This window comes from Aythya ferina (assembly GCF_964211825.1).
Source record: "Aythya ferina genome assembly, chromosome: 2".
Taxonomy (NCBI): Eukaryota; Metazoa; Chordata; class Aves; order Anseriformes; family Anatidae; genus Aythya; species Aythya ferina.
In genome coordinates this window covers 11,119,674-11,137,966 of record NC_140297.1, presented here as the reverse complement: position 1 = coordinate 11,137,966, position 18,293 = coordinate 11,119,674, and the positions used below count along the sequence as shown (strand labels likewise).

The 18,293-nt window shown below is 40.9% G+C and overlaps 1 protein-coding gene across 7 annotated transcripts in view; it reads left to right on the top strand.

The window, feature by feature from the left end:
* DIP2C (disco interacting protein 2 homolog C) overlaps positions 1-18,293 on the top strand; it is a 311,029-nt gene that overhangs the window by 151,373 nt on the left and 141,363 nt on the right. For 3 of the 7 annotated variants that reach the window (XM_084511374.1, XM_084511375.1, XM_084511373.1), the window contains exons 2-3: positions 13,370-13,441; positions 16,028-16,195. In XM_084511374.1, the coding sequence (XP_084367500.1) occupies positions 13,370-13,441; positions 16,028-16,195 (240 nt within the window). Of the gene's footprint in view, positions 1-6,996; positions 7,250-13,369; positions 13,442-16,027; positions 16,196-18,293 lie in introns of those variants that run through there. The other 4 variants (XM_084511377.1, XM_084511376.1, XM_084511378.1 and 1 more) reach the window with 3 other exon arrangements.

The following is an 18,293-nucleotide window of genomic DNA, read 5'->3' as shown; positions in this document are numbered from 1 at the left end:
ACAACTGAAAAGCAGAGCAGAGCACTATCTGTTTTGATATATTGATCTAAACATCTCTTCACAGTCTTTCTCAAAAACTTCCACTTCAAACGATCAGCTTTTTGGCTTGCTGTGAAATCCAAAATCAAGTGCTGAACTTTATCAACGTGGGAAATGACATTTGCTAACATCTGCCTGTTACAAAGGCATTGCTGGTTTTGGCTTCCAATAAAAGTTTGCTTACTTCTATTTAAAGTATAGTTATGATTTAATTCCAGCTTCCTTTCGAAAAGATATGTATTTGTATGAGAGAATGTAATAAGGACATAAAAGTAGTGCTTTCATTGTTTTTTGTAAGATTTACTGTTTTTGAAATCTGAGGTAATAGGCTGCAGAAATCACCAACTATCCTCATTAACATATGAAATTAATAATGAGCTCAGAATTCATGAAGAAAAGAAAATGCTTCCACATCCGGCTTACCACAGCTAATTTCTTTATCCTGATCAAGAGCAGTTGTAAATTGGAAATTGATTAAAAAAAAAAGTGTCTTTAAAAAGAAGGATAAGAGTATGGCGATCTGATTTCCAAACTGCATAGAAGTGTGTGCATCAAACCTAGCAGAAACTTGCAGATCTGCAAGTGCCATATTTCCCAGTCACTAGAGGGTAATGCCTGCTATGAGAACAGCTGCTGTGTGCTAACAGCAGTACGAGCTGTCACATCAGGTCTATCAAAATGTTACAGACCTTTAGGAACCTTTGGAGGTGCTACAGCAGGCAAAAAATGGAATTGTCAAATATTGTGAAAGCTGCAGAGAACAGGCGCATTGATTGTGTCTTGAGGTAATTGAAGGTGTGCGCCTGTTTTTCCTTTCGAGTTGTTTTGCAGGCTTAAGAGAGTAGGATCTGAGTCAGCCTTTTGGTAATAGAAGTCCTCGAGTCAACGGATGCATATTTTCAGTACTTCATAAACACTTTGCCCACATTCCAGGAGAACAGTGAGCTGCTTTTAGGCTTTTCTGTTCCTTTAGTAACACACTTGGAAGTGAGTTGAGTAACCAGATGATGTGTGCTTAATTCATCTTGCTGTTTGAGGTCCTTTTGGAACACAGTGGGAAAATGGCACGAATACATTTTAGGCTATTTCTTTTAAAAGTGGAATTTTATTACTTAGGTTCAATTCATGCAGCAGCTTTCAAGTGTAACTTCTTACACAGAAAATATGAAGTGATCTGGGTACCTTATTAACACGTAGTGCAGTATTGCAGCTGCCTTTAAATAGCTCTTCATTTTAACATATCTGGCTGCTGTATCAGATAAACTATCAACAATATGTATTTTAATATTACAGCCTAAATTGCATTTGTAGGTTGTAAAACAAGGATTAATTGTTTTGATTTCTTAAGACCAGAGACAAAAATAATTTACTCTACATTACTAGGACAGGTAAATTCTAATATTTATAATCGGAGATAGCTCTGTTCTATTATAATTCATTCTACATACATCTCCCTTAGTGACAAGGCCTAGATATGGGTCAAGATCTGAAATAAAAATCTGTTTTCTTTGAATTGCAGATTATTTGCAGTGAATATTCAGTTTCCTCACCCTCACATACCTCTGTGAAGTGCCTGTACACCCGTGCATGGAGCATGGGGAAGAAACAGGAGGAATCAGAGGTCTGTGTGCACTCACAGGGCTTTGATCTCATTGCAATTACGGAGACATGGCTGGGATGTTGTCATGAACAGCTACATGCTTTTTAGGAAAGACAGGCCCGAAGGATGAAGTGGTGGAGTTGCCCTTTGTGTGAGGACACCTGGAATATCTGGAGCTCTGCCTCAGGGTGGGCGATGAGTGGGTTGAGAGCTTACAGATAAGGTTTAAAGGGCAGACTCATGAGGGTGACACTGTTGTGGGTGCTTGCTGCAGGCCACCTGATCATGAGGAGAAAGTAGCTGAGGCGTTTACAGACAGCTGGAAGTAACCTCCCAATCACAGGGCCTGGTTCTCCTGAGGGGCTTCAGCCACCCTGAAATCTGCTGGAGGAACAACACAGCAAGGCACGAACAATCCTAGAAAGCATGGAGGATAACTTTCTGACACAGGTAGTGGAGGAGCCAGCAAGGAGAGGTGTCCTGCTGGACCTTGCTCTGACAAACAAAGAAGGGCTGGCTGGAGATGTGAAGGATGGGGGCAGCCTTGACTACAGTGACCATGAGATTGTGGAGTTCGGTGTCCTGTGAGGAGGAAGCAAGGCAATAAGATTGCTACCCTGGACTTCAGGAGAGCTAACTTTTGCCTCTTCAGGGGCCTTCTCTGAAGAATCTCATGGGAATGGGCCCTAAAAGGAAGGGATGTCCAAGGGAGCTGATTAAGATTCGAGGATCAATCCTCCCAGGCTCAGGAACGGTGCAGCCCTCTGGGCAAGAAGATGAGCAAAGGGGACAGGAGACCTTCATGGATGAACAATAAATTCCTGACAAAACTTAAACATAAGCAGGGGGTGTACAGGAGGTGGAAGCAGGGGCAGGCCACTTGGAATGAATGGGACATTGTCAGAATATGCAAAAATGTGACAAGGAAGGCCAAGGCCCATTTGGAATTACATTTGGCTAGGGATGTCGAGGATAACAAGAAGGGCTTCTTCAAATAACAAAAGGAAAACTAAGGAAGATGGGGACCCACTACTGAATGGGTCAAGGGCCCTGGCAAAAGAGGATGAAGAGAAGGCAGAGATACTGAATGCCTTCTGTGCTTCAGTCTTCACTGCCAAGGCTAGCCCTCAGGAGGCTGGATACCCAGAGGTCCCTTCCAACCTCAACCTTCCTGTTATTCTGCGATCTCAGACTAGTAAGAAAAAAAAATCCAGGAGGTATACATTTATGGAAGCCTTTAAGTTTTAGAAACAGTTCAGTGAATAATTTTTTTTAATTAGGGTAGCAAAAGATATTTTTTGATATGGTCATCAGCAGACTTCAATAGCACCTATTGAATGAACAGAACATACTGCTATTTATAAACGTTTGGTAAGTCATGAAGAACTCATGGCTGTAAAAAATTATCTAATTTTACCTGATTATTTTAATATAATCGTCAAACAATTGAAGTAGAGTTATAGTTGGGATTTGGAGTTTCAAAAGATCATCATCCAGCTTGTACAAGTGCTTTGAATTTTCTGTAAACTAGAGGTGCAAAAACTACTTGCACTCAAATCAATGGGATAGATAGCCAGATAATTCTTACAGACCTATCTGAATGAATTACAAAACCCAAAAAGGGTCCTAGCAGTAAATCAAAAAGTTTAGACTCAGCTTAATAGAGTGAGGAAGACACTGGACCAAAGTGAAAAATTCTAAAAAACATTTAGTCTTATAAAGCAACAAATTGTAGGTTAGTTTTACCCATATAGATAAGATCAAAGGAAAAAGGAAATAACTCTCATTTAGGGATTGAAATAAGGTTTTAAATAACCTAGGTAAGCCAGAAACCAACTGAATAGTGTAGAAGATGCTAAACACAATGCAAAAGTGAGGTGTTTGCCCTAGTGTGTAGGGAGATGATAACTGTCCAGAGTGGAGGAAAAACGTAGTTTAATTTGCTTAAGGAGGCAACTAGGTATATCGGTGCTGAAATACTAAAAGCAAAAATACTTGGGGAGGGAGGAGGATTCCAGTGATATTCCAGTGAAATACAAAAAAGGTAAAGAAGATGCTATAACGGACTGGAAGAAAAAGTAGGAGTCCAGCTGAAGGGTGAGTTCCAGATGGAGCTAAATTATTTTATGAGAGGGTTTGACGTGCTCTCCTGCAATACAGGGGACTGGGCTCAGTGACCCTGAAGTTTCCCTGTGCCTGTCTGACACCCTTTAAGACCTTCTGAAGGATCAGGTTAGAAAAATGGGAGGTCAGCAGTTCCTCAAGTGAGAGCAAGGAAAGAGGTTTATGAATAACAATCCATCCCTCCACTATGCTTCTTCAGTGAAGGCGTTGCTTTACCCCATGTATTCCTCCTGCAGCCTCCCCTGCCAGCAGTCTCTCACTGACCAGCACTGGGACAGAAGTAATAATTCTGGTGTCTAATGCTGTGCTAAAGTGAAGTTCTGAGGAACAAAATTATAAACTAATTTCCCAGAAAAGTGAGCATAAATATGCATGTGCTGCATCTCTACAGTTCAGAAATTTCTGAAATTTCTTTGTCTAGCAGTAATATCCAAATTACTTCTAAGCTGCATAGCTTAGAAGAGTAACACAAATTTATAACTGTCCTGGGTTCTTTGGACTGTAGGATGTGGGTCCAGAAAATACTGATTAGATCTAGAACATGGACCTGAATGTTAATTCCTGCACCATCTAATTGTATGTGCTGTGCTGCTGGGTGAAACCCATGTTCCCAAGTAAAATAACATCTAGGTCCCTCACAGACATCTTAGCAAGAACATAAGCCAAGAAGAAATACTTTAGAAAGAAGTGTGGTTTGGGGAAATTTAGATGACTTACTCTATACTTTGGACTATTTCCAGCCTGTCTCACAAAATAGCACTGAGGCAAATGCCTTTATTTATTATTCTAGATGTTAAAGCACATAAAACTAAACTTGCTTCCTCCTCCAGAGGAGATTTGAACCAACATCTCACCCTTTAAGTAAATCCTTAGATAACTGTGTCTCAGAGGGCACTCTGAGAAGGGGACTTAAATCTCTAAATAAGGCCGTTTTGTTTTGCCCAGAATAGTTAAAAATCTGCTGAGACCAAAAGAGAAGATGTAAGCGACTGTTTAATGTTGTTACTAGAGTGCTCTCCACTCAGAACAAGGCTGCTGACTTTGATCTCTGCTGTTCTTGCATAGCAGGATGTTGGACTGAGTGTCTGAGGAGGTCTCTCAGGTTTTTTTATTCTTTGAAAATTAATGTGTTTCTGTATTTTTTTTTTTTTTTCTTCTAAGAAATCAAAGTTGGTCTACTCTTGCTTGGAAACTTGAAAAAAAAAAGTTATTGGTGACTGGCAAAACAACATAACTCGTGGTTGGAATTGAGGTAAAATGGGTGTGGATTGGGTTATTAGGTGAGTTGCTAGCTGGACCTTGTAGATCTAGGGAGGTTTTCTAGAACACCATGTAACACAGTTCACATTATTATACTTGCACTTTTGGAGCTTTTCAACAGAAAAAAAAAAAAAAAAAAAGTGGAAACATTTGTTTTTGCTTTATAAATGATAGCTTCTTTTAATTCTTCAAAATCACGTTGTGTCATAAAACAAAACATGGTATGCTGAAATAGTAGACCAGACTTTTGAGCTTGATGATGTCCCCAGTGATGCATTTTTCAAGCTGTTATGGTCACTCGTTATGGTAATTCAAGTCCCTGCTCACAACTACTTACAACTCCTCAATTTTCTTCCACAACCATTAGCGGTCTTCTAATAGTTAGAAAAGGATTATTCCTACTTCAGTTTCCCAGTGGTAGTTAAGAAATCTGTGCATTTCTGCATTTGCGTCCAGCTGTCAAAGTACGTGGAAATTTGTATTTGCATGAAGGGTTTTTTTTGCCCAGAAGAGGTTCTATAATTACAGAAACTGTGGGAAGAGATTTGGACATTTTGGCATACTAATACGATAGTACAACTGCTGTAAATACCTATTTTTAAATCAACATAATGTCTTTAACCCTCGGTAGGATAAAATAAAATGATGTTGGTTTGTGCTGAAATACTTCTGTTATTCGTTAGCATAACTCATCTCAAGTGCAAAAGCTATATGGTCAACCCAAATCAGAAAGGAGAAAGTTGTAATATATCAGGTAATATATACATACATACATATATATATATATATATTATTTTTTTCCCCCAGCATATTCAGAAGAGCTGTGCAGTCATACTTTGTTGCATTAAAATACTGGCAGCAAATTTGTGGATGACAGGTTTAGAAATCTGTTGATTTTTAGAAGATTTGCATTCTCTTCCAAAGATAAATCCATGTGGACTTCTTGGTTAACCATAGGAATGGTCAAAGTAATGAAACAAATAAAGAGTTACAAATATAAGGTCATAAGCGGGAGGGTTATTTTCACAGGCTGCTTCCTAGAGATGTAGCAAAAAAAGAAATTTAGTTATTAATACATTATAAGATTTTACTTTGATATTGCAGGTTTTCCCTCTTGGAAAGCCTGGCTGTATTCATCTGAACAGAGGAGGAGGTATACTTGCAGACTGGTTCAGATAATGTATTTTCCATTTTTTTTCATAGAGCTATTATGTGTTCCTCCTTCAGTATTCCTCCTTCTCCTCCTCCTCTTGTGTATTTTTTTCCCCCAAGACATTTTCAGGGCTGGGAAAGAATCAGGACAGAGATTTGTGAAGCACGCAGCACAGTGCCGCGCACTCGGTATGGAAATGGCTGATTCTCTCTGAACTGTAAATTCTAAATAATGATAAGTGGAATTACTGCTGTAATTATCTTTCTTCGGGGAACATTTCTAACTTGAAATATAAAGCCTGTCTATTAAATAACATTTATCAGGAATGTTTCCTTAGGCGTACTTTTCCGAATTGTATTTTATTTTCATCTTCAGCGAGATCTGACTCTGCAAGGTTTGTGTTAGAGACAAGGAGAATAACTAGAACAGGCAAATGCCTCATAGGCAACAGGAAAGCGAGTGGAGAGATGAAAGATGAGCTTCCAGCAGCTGCAAAAAGGATATACACTTCAAGGGTGCCCTATAAGCCTTATAAAGCAATAAAGGAAGGAAAACAACATTATGAAGGGTCCCAACAGCCATAAAATTCCAAAAATGGCAAGGATTGCTTTCATTATATAAAGTGTTCGTTAAAGCTTTAAATAATGAAATAAACTCTGACACTGAGAATGGAAACCTTCACTGTTAGACCGGTCTCTGTTTACTTTACAATAATCCAGGCCATAAAAGTCGCGCTGCACAAATATGCCATTCTTGGGGAGCCCGGCGGAGGCTGGGGACCACACACTCGTGGCCTCCGAAGAGACGGGGTCTCCAGCGAGGCCTCCAGGTCGCTGGCGGCGCGCCATGCCGCTGGCAATCTCTGCTTGCGGCCGGGTTGTCAGAAGAGCAGAGGGTTGGAGTGAAAAAAATCCAGCAGGGTTGTTTTCGTTGGATTGAAATGTTTTTTTAGGGGTTCTTTTTTGGAGCTTTTTTTTTTTTTTGGTGGTGGTGGTGGTGGTTTTTTCTTTCTTCTGAAATCCAGGCGTGTTTTGGGTATTGGAAAAATGTGCTGAAGACTTTGAGACCAGAAAGTAAGTGGGGAAGGTGATTAAGGGATCTTTGGGGTTTCAAGGTGGACATGCTAAAAAAAATGTGTTCTATGTACAATGATTTGCTACTGTCTTGCTTGTTTAATAATGTAGAATTCAAATTAAAACTAAGACTGGATAGATTATATGGCAGATATTTAATTTGTATATCCACAGAATGGGAAGAAAGTATTTATTTTGAACAGGAATACTTTTGAAATTGAAAAGACCTTGTATCTGTGTTATTTTAGCAGTGCTAATGTAGTTTATTTTGTCTGTTAATAGAGTAATCTGTTTAAACATCTTTTCCTGAATTGGAAGCCACTTCAGAAAACATAAGCTATAAAGTACATGAGACACCCTTCCTTATCTGTCATTGAAATTCAGCCATTTTCTGCTTTGCTTGCAACATGCAGGAACAAAATGTATCCTTGGGGAAGGAGAGAATTCAGCTAGATGTGGGTGAAATTATCACTGAAACCTTTAAGCTAGGGTGTATTCCCCTTAAAGGCATTTGAGCAGGAGTGCAATTTATAATACTGCTTGCAAAGAAAACGTGCAAATGCCATTAATTTACCTGACCAGTGCCATAGATTGATGGTTTTTCCCCATAGTTCTTTAAGCTGTGAATGAGGTTGAACATCATTTTAAAAAGATATTGGAGAAGAAAACAGCTTCTGACGTACGTGTTTTTGTGTTCATGTACAAGTTGCATGAAATAGATTTGTGCAGTTTTTATATCTCTATACTTCCACCATCCAAAATGAAATCCTTTGTCTCTGGGCATATTTTTGGGAGACCAGACAGGGAGACTGTCTGCATCATGAGTGGGAGAAGTAAATGAGTCACAGTTCTCTTTATGAGGAGCTTTGTTTCATTCAAATCCCTCTTGCCAAGATGCTGACACTGAACTTGAGTCATCAGCAATAAACAAGTCTTACAGAAAATTGAATCTTTAGAGGGCAGAAAATCATGGGCTCAGGAAAGGCACTCACCAGCGACCTGTTTCAGTCGGTGCATTTGAGAGGCATTATTGATTGCGTTATTTCCTGTGGCAGATTTTTCATAAGTGCCTGAAAGTAATTCAAAGTCTCAGCCTGAAATTTCATTTCAAAACATGCGTGTGTAGTGCAAACCATCAGCATCAGTCAGGCTTTGAGATCACTGAACATTAAATTGAGTGTTCACTGCACTAAACAAGGTGATTGTGGTTCCTGTTTTTATCATTTGCTTTTCACCTGTGCTACGTCCAAAAAGACTGAGTATGGTAATAAGTACTGGCAACTTTCTGGAAAAAGGAAAGGTTTAGGTGATATTTATATATTTATTTTATTTTATTTTATTTATTTATTTATTTATTTTTAAGAATCTATATAATGCAATTATCTTTTGCTTGAATAAATTTACTTCATATATCCTGGTAACAGTCCATCAAGATTGGACATGTTTGTGTTCAGGAAGTGACAACAGATAAACTAATAAACATTTCAATTGAAAAGGAAACTTTTATACCATATCTAGTAGTATATATCTATACTATTTACTTCAGGCAGTCCACTTTCTCGGAAGTATTATAGCATCTCGATGTTGAGAGTGTTTCAAGCTGTTTTCAGCTTTTAACATTTAAAAACTTTAAAGAAGGGTGTTAATATAGAGATATTTTTTCTCACAGAAGTATTTATGTTTTATTACTCTCTCCCTGCAAATACTAAAAAGTCAATATTTGCTGATTATCTAAAATGCACTTTTTTATTATTTCCATTTTATGCTGTAATTCCATGACCAGTCTATAGTGTAGGCCTTGCCGTGTGAACGGAGGCAGCTGTCTCACTGAGGAGCCAGGAAGGGGGACAGGATAATGGGAATGTCTTCAATATTTATGTGCACGTCTTATTCCTCATCACGCCTTGTGCAGTGTGGAATACCCTAAGTGTCTCCCTGCTGCCCGAAGCTCCTTCCTCGCCGGTGATGACCGTGTGCGGTCCTTACCATCCGCTGACCCGCCTCCCCCAGCTGTGCCTGGTCATCTTTGTAAAGGGCAGAAATCTAACACTGTCAAAGGAAAGAGTAAATATCGTAAATTTCCCAAGAAAATGGAGGGTATCACGCAAACAGTAACTGTTGGGAGCATAGTCGAGTGAACTTACAACAGAGCACAACTTTGCTAAATATAGCTACGAAATACTTGTTTGTTGTGAGTGCCCGCGTAGGAGAGCATTGCCATCTGCAATTTGTGCTGGGGCACAAACCACAAATAAAGAGGTGGGAATAGGATTATGGAGTGACAAAGCCTTGGTCCTGTATTCAGCTCAACCAGGCAATCTTCCTTGGCGGGCCGACCGGCCTTCCATTTGTGCCTTTCATAGCTGGTGTTTTTCCCATTGTGCCTGAAAAGAGTCTGCAGGATTTGAAATAACAAATGAACTCGTTCTGTGGAAGGGGAGTCGGTGTGCTGCGTGCCTGTTGTTCAGTAGTCCCTGGCAGTCACTTTGAAATATGGATAGGAAAAAAAAAATCTGGGTAAAAAATGTACTAGCTGGTTACTGGTGAGGAGCTCAGGCCTGCCCCAGCAGCCTCCTCCCAGGCTTGTGCTCCTCTCCTGCTCCTGCCCCAGGGTCTGTGCCCCTCCTATGGCAGAAACCTGACAAATCACCAGTGCAGGTGAGGAGGAGGAGAGCAGCATGTCCTGAGGACGAACCTGGAAAATGCTGATGTGAACAGGAGGCCAAAGGCCTTGGGTGCACTGAGGTGAACGCAGCCTGGGAGGAAGGCAGCGAGTAGGAGAGAGGGCCCAGGGACAGGCTGTTGGATGGAGCTGAGAAGAAGCAGAGCAGGGCAGGGGATTCGGGAACAAAGCCAGGACCTGAAGGGAGGCAAGAACCAAGGAAGGAGGCAGGCAGAGCAGAGGGCTGAAGGCAGCTGCTAAATTTCCAGACTTTATGGGGCTTTCTTGTCCCAGGGAGAGCCATCCCCAGAGCTCCCTGCAGCCACATGCTCCTTCAGCTCCTGCACTTCCTTAATGCTGAAGTCTTCTCATCCTCCCTCCATCCCTGACCTGGCCTTTTCCTTTCAACCTGCTGCTGGTCTCGTCTCCTGCTCATACTACTGGTGTATGTATGGTGTACTCTCCACAATGTTCTGTTGGGCACTGCCACATGGCTTGGAGATGCCACGCACGTGCAGGTGAAGGTGCCATGAGAAGCATGCTAGAGAGTGCTGGTGTAACGAGGAGGGCTACAGGCCTCTGAAGAGTTTGTTCCTGTAGTAAATAAAACAAGCTACAGGTACTGCCTGCTCATGGGAGGACTGTAAAGACATTGGGGATGAGGTGCTGTTGCCTTATTTATTTCTTTGGAGGAAGATTTTGAAAACATAAAGGAAAGTCCTGAGGGGCCGCTGGCCTTGTGAGAGAAGAAGAGTTCATTAAAAAGAGAAGGATATTGTACATCTTGTATTATTATGGCAAGGAACTCTAGTCCATGTAATCCCGTTCAAATTCTTCAAGAACGAAGCCTGAATTCATGATATGATACTGCTGAAGAACCTGAGCTTGGTGAGCCTAACTAAAAAGGGCAATACTTCTCATATGACAGAGGTAAAATTATTGCATAAATTTGCAAAGGAATGGAAGATGTAGACCAAGGGTGCTAATACTCTGTATAGAAAACTGGGTGAATAACAATTTCTAAGACCACAATTTAAGCTTAGTTAACTTCTGGTGATTCAGTATACATGAAGAGCTTTCACAGTGAATTCAAGATAGCTGTGAAGCTCATTAGTTTTATACATATATTAATAATATTTTAATGGTTAATCAGTTACTGTGTACAGTCAGTCTACCTAAAAAATACAAAGTGCAATCTTGATAAAGTGGTTTTGTGTACTGCCCCAGACTATACGATGCAGTAGACTTCCTTCTGTCTTGATTGTGTATTTTGCTTTCACATGTTTTTTTAGCTTTGGTTGCCAGGGCAATGATGCTCACGATTATAGAAAGGTATTGATTTGCATGTGTATGTACTACCATGTGTGTGGAAGACTAAGCAATAGTCGAGCACCTATTGCTAATAGTTTTGTGTTTAAAATGGCATTGCCAACCCGTACATACTGAACCGGAGCTGTAATTCTCCTTAGGGTATCTCTGCTCCTTTAAAAGCAATCATAAAATAATAATAACAGGTTTTTATTCAAATTAAAATGTGCCTGAAATACATAAGCATTTGGTATTGATGAGCACAGGAAATGAATGGTAATTTGTTTAGCAAAACTTGAAAAGAAAAAATTGTTCATATTTTATAATTTTGAGATAGAAATAAACACATTTTTAATGACAACATTTTAATGAAGTGGTATCTATAGTTACTGTCTGTTTTGTGAGAAGCTGGAGATTATAATGGAGGGGGAGCTTGTTTCACTGGTTAGAACATATGCCAGAAGTGTTCAGGAAGGGAAAAATTGTGCTTAAAGAGACAGTGGGTTTGAACTTTGAAAACATAGGTCCTCTTGCCAAGTCTACCACTTCTTCTTTGGGTAAATATGGGACAGTTATCATCTGAGGTGCTTCACTCTCACTTTCCTCATTTAAAAGCACAGATATTTTAGCTGACTTGTATTGCAGAGCAGTTTGAGATATGGTAGCGAACAGGGTTGGTGTTATTTTAAGCGCTGTTTGTTGATGAGGGGTGAGAGGTTGGCTCAGGACACCGGCGGAGAGGCTGGGAGAGTCTTGCCTCCTTCTTGCGCATTGGAACCATCCCCCAGAAGGGATCTTTCATCAAGGAACAACTGCTACCGTTTGAAGGTGTTTAGATTTAGTTAGCAACTTCAGGCCAACCCACAGAAAGCTTTCTCTATACATTTGCTAATTTAGCATCCATTTAACAGCGTGGCTGGGATGGGAATGAGTATGCAATGGTCTCCTTAGGGGAGGGTTGAACATTGGGATGGGAGAGCCTGAGCAACCACACAGTGCTGTGTCTGCCTGGACATTACTGCCAAAGCTCCACTTCTTTTCATGGTTTCTCTCCTCCTAAGCTCTAAATCCTTTACAAATGTACAAGTCTGGTGCTGTAACTTTAACTGCATGTTAAGTTTCACAAAAACAGATACACTCACAGAAAGGGCAGGGAACACATTGTTATTTTTAAAATCTCATAATTTTAAAACCCGTCTAATTTTTTTTACCATCCAGAGTAGATTATATTGAATTTAATATTTATACATATGTGTGTGCACTCATGGAAAGAAGAATCTGGATATCTGAATTACATTTGAACATGTATTTTAACTGCTAGCTACGGGTCTTGAGCTCCAGAGCCAGGACTGTAGCCAATGATCAGGCCTTTCCTGAACTCTAGTAAGACTAAAAATGTATGTTTTGTTCTATTTATCTAATTATCCAGCACTTTCTTCTGGAAAACTTTAACAGAAAAATATTTTTTAATCCTTACATTTAAAAAAAGTTACCTGAAGATACTGCAAACACAGTGAAGGGTCATATTAATAGAAAGTAAGAAACTCAAACATTTGCCTTCAAGGTTTCTTAGAGGTTCTGTTGGCAAGTCAGACAAAAGTCTTTATGCTACCATTTTCTAGTGGATCTGTGGTAGATTCGTTTTGTTATGTTTCTGTTGCTCTCATTGCTTCTTAGAAGTGGGCTAAACATTTATACTGCAGAAATGATAGAGCAGCAGTTTCAAATCTTGTGTGCCTTACATGCTTGATTAGGAAAATCCCATTAATGACAGAAAATGCTAATCAGCAATGTGTTTTGCCAGCCACCATGGGCCCACGCACTCCATATAATCCATTGTTTATTAACCTAATGAAGGTCATTGTAGCTTTTCAAAGCTTGTGTGACAGCATGTCAAAATGGTTTTAAAACTCTGCTGCTGGACTCCAGTGCTGGAATAAATCAAGGCTGAGTATTTACTTGTCAGAAGGGTTCTGGCATAAATGAGTTTTTTTCTGGGCAGAACGATCATACCGTGCTTTCATTTGTGTGTTATAATTGTCAAGACAGACGAACAGTGCAGTGGTGGCTAAGCTGTTGGTGCAGCCATGAAGAAACTAGACTCTGACTTTATCCACGTCTTATTGATTTTCCTGTTCTTTTCTTGGCAGGTGACATCACACAGAAGGGATATGAAAAGAAGAGATCAAAATTAATTGGGGCCTACCTGCCACAACCTCCTGGTATGTTTATCTGTGCTTGCGATATATGAAGATGTCAAGCATACTGATAGTTGCCACACTAAAAATCTGCATCTCTGAAGAAATTTATGTGACGGAAACAAAGCCATTGTTATGCAGAAAAAGCTTATTCCATCCATTTAATGTATATTTACATACATATATGTCTGCTTTGATGTGTGTGTACATTTTTTACATACGTTGCTGTGGGTTTGGCAGTCATGTCTGGAAAATAACATCAGGCCAGGCTCATTAGAGAGGCATTATTTATTAGAAGTAATGCAAAACTACAGAAGAAAATGTGGTGTCCTACCTCATTAAGACCTAGGCCATGTAAAGCTTTCTAAAGAGATGTATACGTAAGAGTGGAAGAAGAGGACCTTTTAGCTTTGTGCCTTCCTCCATTTCTGGGTTTCCTACCCAGATCTCTGTTTTGAAGACACTAGAGAGACCAACAACATCTCTGCACTTCAGCTTGTCCTATTGTGAATAAGCAACGGATCCTTCATAGACAGTTGGTCTCTGTATTCAGGGATGGGTTGCATGCGCTTGCCCAAAAAGTGTAAGAAAATCTTCAGACTAAATTGAATGTCAAATAATTTATTGCTTCATTGAAATTATTTCCAATATGTTTATATCAGAAACAAGAAAAGAACTCTTTAGAGTTCATGCTTTAGAGGCACAGAGTCATGAAGCTGAGTATTTGGTTTTATGTGTAACTGTAGGCCTCTGTTTTGTGTTGGTCCCACTGGTGTGTGCCACACACTCTTGTGCAGACTCACTGTCCTTATGGAGGCTCCACTTGCACTTGGCAGTGTTTGAGCCGTGTTTTTATTGTAAGCCTGGGAACTAGTTCACTTTTTCTTTTACAAAATTCATCCTTTATGGTGTTGATAGTTTTCTATTTAAACTATCTGTGTGTAGAGGTACTGCCTTGTGTTCTCTTCTTCAGGTACATATATATTAGCTAGCTCCATAGCAGAATGGTATTTTGGTGCCTTTGGATTTCACTTGGTCTTCTCCACTGATGGAAATTCCACAAAAGAGATGGGTATTACAGACACATCTTTTTTTTTTTTTTTTTCTGAAGTAGCAATGCCTGATTTGAGGGTGACTGTGAAGTTTCATAACCATTGTGAGCCATAACAGAAAGAAACAAATCCAATCAACAAAGCTACAATCCCAGAGATGTAATTATTAGATTTCTGGTTACTCATTAGTCTGACCAAACTCTCAGACATACGGTAGTCTTCACAGTATGTTCTCATGATACACACTTAGATAAACTGTGTTATTAGGAGAGTGTTACCTCCTTGTAATCCTCCATGCAGTGGTGTGGTTGGTACCACTGTTTGTTTATACAGTTAGTTTTACCTTTTTTCCTTCATGGAAGAAAATACAGCTTTGTCCAGAGAGCTCATAGTCTTTTGGTCAAACTGTAGCCTTGTCTTAAACTGCTGAGGATTCATCATGCATGTAATGATGAAAGAGAGAAGGAGGACAACCCTCCAAGGTTTATTTTTCAAGGTCTCTGGTACGATGCTAAAGCTTTCCAGTGTAAAGGCAAGCAGAGAGCGCTACATAAATCAGTCCAATAGTGGGATCCATTCAATAATTTGAAGAGGTCATGACTAAGGATGTAGCTGATCTAGTGCTATTTTAAAGATGGGAAGAAATAAGGTGAGTGTTTACCAGTTCCCAGGAAATCCTGCACTGGGAATATGAGACATCGATGAGTGAAGGAAGATTATGATAGGATGGAGAGGGAAGGAATTTTGAAATATTGTCTGCTGTTTTCTTGCACATCCATCAAGCTCAATCATTTAGCTGATGGCCAAAGACATTAGCTTCAACTGTATTTAAGTATTTTCTTCCAGAAACGGATATTATTTGTGCTTGGTCTTTGCTGTCTTTGTAGTTTTTGTTTGTTTTGTTGTGTTACCTCTTGGACAAAACCTGAAACAGTGCAATTTGGTATTTTCCTTCTAAGACCTTCCTCACCTGAATGGCTTGAGGTCCCTGCTCACCAGGAAGGGGGAGATGAATCCTTTCCAAGAAGAATTAGGATAGCCACACAGATGCTGCCTTTTATAAGCCTCTGTTAATATCTGAGCAATCACGCAGATGACCAAATTAGTCATTTGATTCTTTGTTGTAATCTATTTTTACTGGGGAACTGCAAGAACTTAGAAGCTTTGGTCTTAGATCTTGCTATTAAAGAGGAAGAGAAGTTTTAGAGAGATTTTCAAACAGTATGGAAATGGGCACAGCTCTTCTGCTGGGATTGAAGGCATCGGGGAAGGGCTGGGATTTGCATTCTGTGACTGCACTCAAGAAACTAAAGGAAATCCAAAGGCAGTTCCCCTCTGTTTGGACAGCCAGTCCTCTCACTGCACCTTTGCTAACATTACTAACGCCAACGTTGGCAGAGTGGAACATTGACCCCATTGGCTCCGTGAGTGTCCTGTAGTGTCTGTGCGTGCGTGTGCGTGTGTGCTGTACTGCATGGGGGCAGCAGCTCCATTCGTTGCTGTAACAAATGTAAAAAAACTAAACGTGAATTAATTAGTTTTTTTCAACTTGTTACAGCAGCGAATGGAGCTGCCGCAGTACGGTGTAGACTGCAACACAGTGAAGGAGCTGCCAGAAGAATGCTCCGCACTGCCAACATTGGTGTCTGTGACATCCGGGAAGCGGCCGCTAGAGAGAGAGCAGCCAGCACGGCAGGAAACCGGCCTCTCTTTTATTTTCGTTTTGGTGAGCACCATGAATGCGTCTTTTCCAGTCTGTACCTGTCTGTAAGTGTGCCTCAACTGGAAGCCTCTGGTAGACACCTGCATCAATAAGGTAGACGAGGAGCTGCCCGTGACAAGGCAGGACGGCCGTGTCTGGAAGGCTGTAACCGACTGAGGTCTGCCTGAGAGCAGTGTGGCAGGGAGAAGGAATCACCAATTGTAGTAACATGAACATGTTAATGTATAGCATCCATGCCATGGATCCTTTGGAAGAGGTTTCATACAGTAAGCTGCTGAAACACAGGCAGGCACGTGTTTCTAATTCCCTTTCTGGCACTGCCTTTTTACAGAGCTCTGGAGGGGTCCAAGCCCATCAGGATCAGGAGGAAGCTGTAAAAGTCTAAGCGCCCCTAAATCCGTGCTGTTTTCAAGTAGAGACCATTGCTGAAACTCAGCTTGCATCCAGGACCTTCAGAAGCAGACCAAGTAGGAGCAGGCATCAGGCTGGTAGAGCAGACCAGTGGAGGAACTTCCTTGGGGTTACACATCCGCAGCGTAGACAGGCGAGGCATGACCCAGGCCATATCTTGCCTTCTGGGGATGTCCTGTGGCTGGTGGCACGCAGACGGTCTGTTCCTGCTCCCTGGGTTTGTAGGAAGGCTGCAGAGGGTTCACAGGCCCCCAAGACAACAGGTTTTCTCTTGCCAGCCATGCGGACACATGGGCTCTTCGCTGTGTGCTTGTCCATGCTCCCACAAGGCAGCCCAGACACAGTGTAAGCTGGCTAGAAGGACCGTGGGATTTGCTGTTCTGTCAGGGTAAGGCAAACCTGTGAAATTTATCCCTTTGAGACACCCATACCCTTCTCATTTTCAAACAAATTTGCTATTATACTCTAGAGGAAATCTACATCACAACCTGATTGCATTGCTCATGTTTCTCCTCTTACACGGGGCTGCGCTAAGTCATGTTCCCTCTGTCTGACACTGTTATCTTCCTCCACCTGAGTTTTCCATAAAATGGAAATGATTAAATTTAAATTGGAATTTCGGTTTTAACCGAATTAATTATATAAAGCCATTTAAGTGCTAAATGGAGGCAGTAGAAGCATTGGCTACATACCTACATAAAAACACGTACATACAACTGTGTAACAGAGTTCTTTTGGTTGTGCTTATTGGGATGCTATCACGCTAGAAGTGGAGAGCACTTGCTTTTCAGGAATCGGTATAATCCTAATCCAAAAGGGGAAAATGTGCAGCCATGTGGTTGATACTCCATCAGGTGATGTGGGAGTGCACTCTTAGGGTTTCTATTTTGGACAAGAAAATCCCAGGGAGTGTGTTGTCACATATGCTACCCAGCAAATGCGCAGGGAGCCTGACACATGGGGGACTTGCTGGGTCCACTGCACATCTGCAAGTTGGCTCCGCGGTGCATGCACAATAGGTCTGACACATCCAGATGCTGCACAGGCTGCACATATGCAAAGGACATTTGTACCGTTCCAGCCAGGCTGTCGAACATTCAGAAATCCGGAACGGATATGCTGCATTTGGCAGTGTTAATGGGAGGAGGGATAGGGGGAGCCCCCTTTTGCTTTTCCATTAAATTCCCACCTGCTTTAACTTAAGGAGCCCGAATTACAGCTTTGTTTCCTCAAAGCTCTTTCTCCAGGATGTCAGTTTGTAGCTGGAGAGGTTCTGTGCGCAGAGTAATTTTTCTTTTCTTAGCGTGTCCGTCTGTCAGACATCTAAAAATAATAGTGAATCTGGACCTTTATATCTGCACATGCTTCCTGATCTCTCTTGTGCTGTGACCTTTCTCTTGCTGCCTCTGCAGAGGAGCCCTGACAGCCGAGAGCTGAAAGAATAACCACTTAAACAGGCATTCATTTCAGAAGGCTTTTCTTAGATTGTCTTGATTAGATCAGTCAGTTCTGGGTACGATAACATGTAGACAGCTGCATGCGTGCTATTAGGAGAAACCCTCACTAGAAGAAAAATAACTAAATTACCTGCATCCCCTATAAGCTGTGTTTTTGCCCAATTTGCTTGCAGTCTTTTGCCAGGGAATTTGATTATTCATTCACAGAACAGATAGACGATGTTGTTATCAAT